General features: G+C 42.0%; 1 protein-coding gene across 1 annotated transcript in view; it reads right to left on the bottom strand.

The window, feature by feature from the left end:
- Positions 1-2,339, bottom strand: part of LOC8038400 (UDP-glucose 4-epimerase-like) — a 24,749-nt gene extending 22,410 nt beyond the window's left edge. Inside the window, exons 1-2 of the mRNA XM_040210673.3 lie at positions 2,216-2,339; positions 719-837 (exon numbers count right to left, since the gene is read on the bottom strand). Of these exons, the coding sequence (XP_040066607.1) occupies positions 719-837; positions 2,216-2,339 (243 nt within the window). The remainder of the gene's footprint in view (positions 1-718; positions 838-2,215) is intronic.
- Between the last annotated feature and the right edge of the window lie 2,453 nt (positions 2,340-4,792).

Genomic DNA, 4,792 nt, shown 5'->3' with positions numbered 1-4,792 from the left:
CCAACAAAATTTTGTCGGAGCTCCCCTTTTACTGCACATGCGGGAGATCTTTATCCTGCTAAAACATTCGCTTTTTTTTCTATCTTATTTTTTTACCGCAAAAATACATTGCGCATTACTGAAAGCTCATTTTTTTTCCGCCCAAATATAGCGCTAGCGGTTCGCATCAGATGCCAGTTTCACCGGCGGAACCAAGGAGGGGCGGAACACTCGTACACATATGAGCCAGCTGAGTGGCGCGCCAGGAAGTGCGCGCCCACTCTCCTATTAATCTTTTTTTTTTTTTTTTTTAGAAAATTATAACTTTTGAATGCCGTTTGGAGCTAATTTGGGCGGACAAAAAGCGTTCGGCAATGCGTCGTTTATTCTGCGTAAAAAAAAAAAAAAAAAGAAGAAATCCAGCTTTTTTATTTCTGTGAAGAAGGAAGACCTGCGAAGCTTTATGGTGGGAATAAAGTAATGGCCGGCCGCAAGTCGACAAGCCAGAGTGGAAGGACTGGAAAGGTTGCGCCATCTATCGTTTGGGGGTTTACTTCGTAAACCTAATCGAGGTCATTATCAGTCGTCACATTTCTTCCTGCTTGCGTCGCGCGTCTGCTTCGACTGTGCACACGCAACCAGGATAGTGACAGAGGCGATCTTGCTTGGTGGCTGGACGATTGAAATTTCCTTCCTGTCGTTTTAGTCACATTCTATAATCTCGGGGAAGTAGGCTTACTTGACTGAAGACTGCGTCGACGGCATCCTCGTCCAGCAGGTCGACGCGGTGGAAAGTGACCTCCCTCCCCGTTATTTGTTGAACTCTGCGCAAACTCTCAGGCATGTCGCCATCTTGACCTGCAATCAACCGACAGAGAAAGCCAGGTCGTGTCGCGTATTCGGAAGAGCTTGTGGAGTCAATGAACAGGCCCATTTCGGCGCTGTGATTGGCAGGTTTTCAAGGACGTCACTTTACCTGAAAACAATGAGCGGGGACGAGGCTTAGGTGAACACGTCTCAGTGATTCACGCGTTAACCTTTAGCAAACCCCCAGACTTGCTCACGCTTATCGGGTAAGCAAATCTGGCTAAAGGCTAGCGCGTGAATCACTGAGGGGTGTTTACCTGAGCCTCGTCCCCGCCTCCCCTCCTCTCTCGCCTCCCGTAGACCAGGCGATGTGACGTCCATGAAAATGCGCCAATCAGGGTAGCGGAATAGGCCCTATGCGAACCGCTAGTTCGTCTGCTTCTTTTGCAGGGGTATTTTTTTGACGTCAGAACGGCGAGCACTGATTGGTTCTGAATGAAAGATAGTGGGTAGACCTCGAGGCAGCTTGCTTTGTGGTCTACCCACTATCCTTTAATCAGAGCCAATCAGAGCGCGGCGTCTTTTTGACGTCACAGCGACTCTTCCGCAAGAAGCAGACGACTTGCCCTCTGCATTGACAATTACTCCACATGCTTCTCCCGACACGGGATCGTGTCATGACTCTCTAACCGACGTTCACAGATTCGGAATCTAAGCTGTGCGGATAAGCATTCCTCTGCCAAATACAATTTCGCTTGCTTGCACTTGTAAACAGAATGTTAGGGTGCAAACGAGGAGGTGATGATTAAAAATGATGAACGATAACCCTGAGACTAGGAGAAAGACGACAATGAAGGAAAGGAAGAACAGGACTCTGAAACGCAACTGAAATTGATTGACAAAAATCCTATTTATATCTGTGTTTTATCCTGTTTCCCCACTCGCATCGTACGCTTGCAATGAACGTCGTGTGTGTCTATAGACGTTTAGACGACTTGTAGACGTCTGAAAGGTTCATCTGATGCCTCGTAGCCGTAAAATGACGCACGCTGATTGAAAAGGTGCAGTTAAGGGCGCTTCACGTATGTCTTGTACTGCAAGAACGGTACACGAATCTGCTAAAAGGCGGAAAAGTCTAGGGGTTGCCCTGTCGCCTGTCTATGTCTAATCAGCGCTATTTTATTTGTACCGAAAATGCGCCAGCTAGCCTACCGGCGTACTTTACTAGACTGCATAATGTATTGACAAGATGTCCACCAATCAGCGGTTCCTTTCTGTGGGTGTGCGTCATTCAGTGTGAGTTGTTCTTGTGTGCTGTAGAGTCTAAGTAAAATCTTGGACATGTCCTGCGCGGAGTAGGATAGCGCCGCGGGTCCTGTAATGCATACAAGAGTATACAAAAATATGCATAACTATATACAAAACTTACCGGGACGAGAGTTGTGGAAATTGTCTGCCACCACGACGTCACATCCGGCGCCGAGAAGTTCGACGATGACGTGACTTCCCACGTAACCCGCGCCTCCGGTCACGAGCACGCTGACGTTACACATTGGCGACCTGGAATAACGTTCCAACTTCGAGCTTACACCGATGGGCGATATGTTTGCTGTAGATTTGGTAGAGGCAGGATAAATAACAGCTTACACTGCTAAAAAATATATGCGGGTGGTTTCATTTGAAATCGAACACGCTTGTCGAGGTGGGTCTTTCGATTTTTTTTCTGAAAAAAAAAAAAATATATGTAATTGCCCAATTTATGTAAAGAACAAAACCGCTTTTGAATTTTTCTTTTTAATATTTCGCTTCAGAAAATATTATTGAGTGGAGCAGGGTGAAAATCTGTTTTTTACTCCGTGATTTTTCTACCCACTTCTGTACGCAGGTACGAATACGGGAAGCATACAAAACTCGCAGTACTTTTTTGTGCTTTTGTATGTTATTTGGACTACTTTTTAGTTTAAAGGACAATACTTTTGTATTTTTGTTTATTGAGGTAAAAAATGCCAAACATCGTCTCTTTGACAATCCAGTGACATCTTCAGAGCCTTGTAACTCATGAGTTATTATATTTGTCACTTATTAAATACTATGCGGGTGTAGCCCTATACATGAGCTATCTACGGGCATAAGTTTATTTTATTTTATTTTCACTGAATTTTTTATATAAAATTCGAAATATCGTCGAAAATGAACTTGACCAATATTTTGAACCCACTTTATCGAAAAAGGCCATTTTTTTATTTCGTTAAATTTTTTTATTAATGCTGCCGATCATATGAACTTTCAATTGGCTTGGTGCGATTTCCTTTTTTTTTGTTGTATCTTCTCTAGAAGTGATCGAAATCGCTCCCACGTGACAATGCGGTGACAACTTCAGAGCCTTGTAACTAATGAGTTATTATATTTGTCGCTTACCAAATACTATGCGGGTGTAGCCCTATACATGGGCTATCGACGGGCATAAGTTTAGTCTATTATATTTTCACTGAATTTTTTATATAAAATTTGAAATATCGTCGAAAATGAAATTAATTAACATTTTGAACCCACTTTATCCAAAAAGGCCATTTATTATTTCGTTCAATTTTTTTTTTATTATTGCTGTCGATCATATGAACTTTCAATTGGCTTGATGCGATTTCCCCCTTTTCTTGCTGTATCTTCTCAAGAACTGATCGAAATCACTCCCACGTTCTCTGAACGGCCAAACGCAGTTTCCGCAGGTCGGCTTCGCTGCAAAAACTATACTGCTTATTTGTGTGTTCAAATGCAGCGGGTAAATTCATTTCGATTGAGAACACTCGTGCTTGGCTACATTGTATTTTATAATTTTTAATGATGGCAACTGACATTCCTTAGTATGATATTTAGCGAATATAACTTATAAACAGTCTTCGGTAGTAACGCGTTACTAATAACGCGTTACTGTAATTTCGTTACTTTTTCGGTAACTTGTAACTGTAACGAGTTACTTTTTTAAAATGTAACTTGTAACTGTGGTTCTATTGCATTTTTTAAGGTAACGATAAAAGTAACGACGTTACTTTTGTCGTTACTTTCCAGTGTTTTATTAATAATACTTTACTGAACGAGTACAATTTAGATATTCCTTGCACTTTTCAAATCGTCTATTCCGACATTTCGAGTGTTAGATTGGCCTTGCAGAAACTTATAAATACGTTCTTTCTCACGAGTCACGACCCGAATATAGCCACGAGTAGATTTCATGGAAGAAGAAAATCTAGTTATCTTTACGCACGCGCTTGTACTTTGTGACTGAACACTTGCATCTTAGTGTCTTGAAGCACTATCTATGCTGTGGTTTTTCTTTTTTCTGTGAAAACGCTTTTTAAACGGGTGCATCAACCGTGAAACAACAATACACGCGGAGGGCACGGCGCATGTTTCGTATTTTTATTGGCGCCACTACTCTGACGTGGAAATTTTCAAACACTAATTTCGAGAAGCAACTTCTGCTAAGTTACAATATGAAGTAAAAAGCGTACTTTTTAATTTTATGCAAAAAAACTTGGTGAGGGGCATTTTCTAGTTTTTCCTGTTTTTTGTGTTATAGAAAAGTAACTGAAAAGTAACGTCGTTACTTTTTAAAAGTAACTGTAACTCTAACCATTTACTCTTTTGTTACGGTAACTGTAACGGTAACTTCGCTACTTTTTTCTGAAAGTAACTGTAACGAATTACTTTTTAAAAGTAACTTACCCAAGACTGCTTATAAATAACGTACCGAAAGGAGGAATAATCCGAGGATATAGATGCGTCTCGTAACAAGGTTGTTTGTGGCCGGGCAGCTGCGTGAGTGAGGTGTTCGGATGGCGCTATAATTTCAGCGACGGAAATGCCCCATGTATGGGATTGTTTTCACCAGCTGTTAATACCACTGTGTTTTCTCTCGCTGCAGTTTCGATCGGGGGAAGGGAGCAGGACCATTTGTGGCCTCATCCCTCGATGACAGTCCGTTTACCCCCTCTAAGCTGACAGTGCA

Source organism: Ixodes scapularis, unplaced genomic scaffold (assembly GCF_016920785.2).
Source record: "Ixodes scapularis isolate PalLabHiFi unplaced genomic scaffold, ASM1692078v2 PGA_scaffold8__174_contigs__length_109621045, whole genome shotgun sequence".
NCBI lineage: Eukaryota > Metazoa > Arthropoda > Arachnida > Ixodida > Ixodidae > Ixodes > Ixodes scapularis.
The sequence above is the reverse complement of the archived record's forward strand: the minus strand, read 5'-3'. Positions and strand labels throughout refer to the sequence as shown.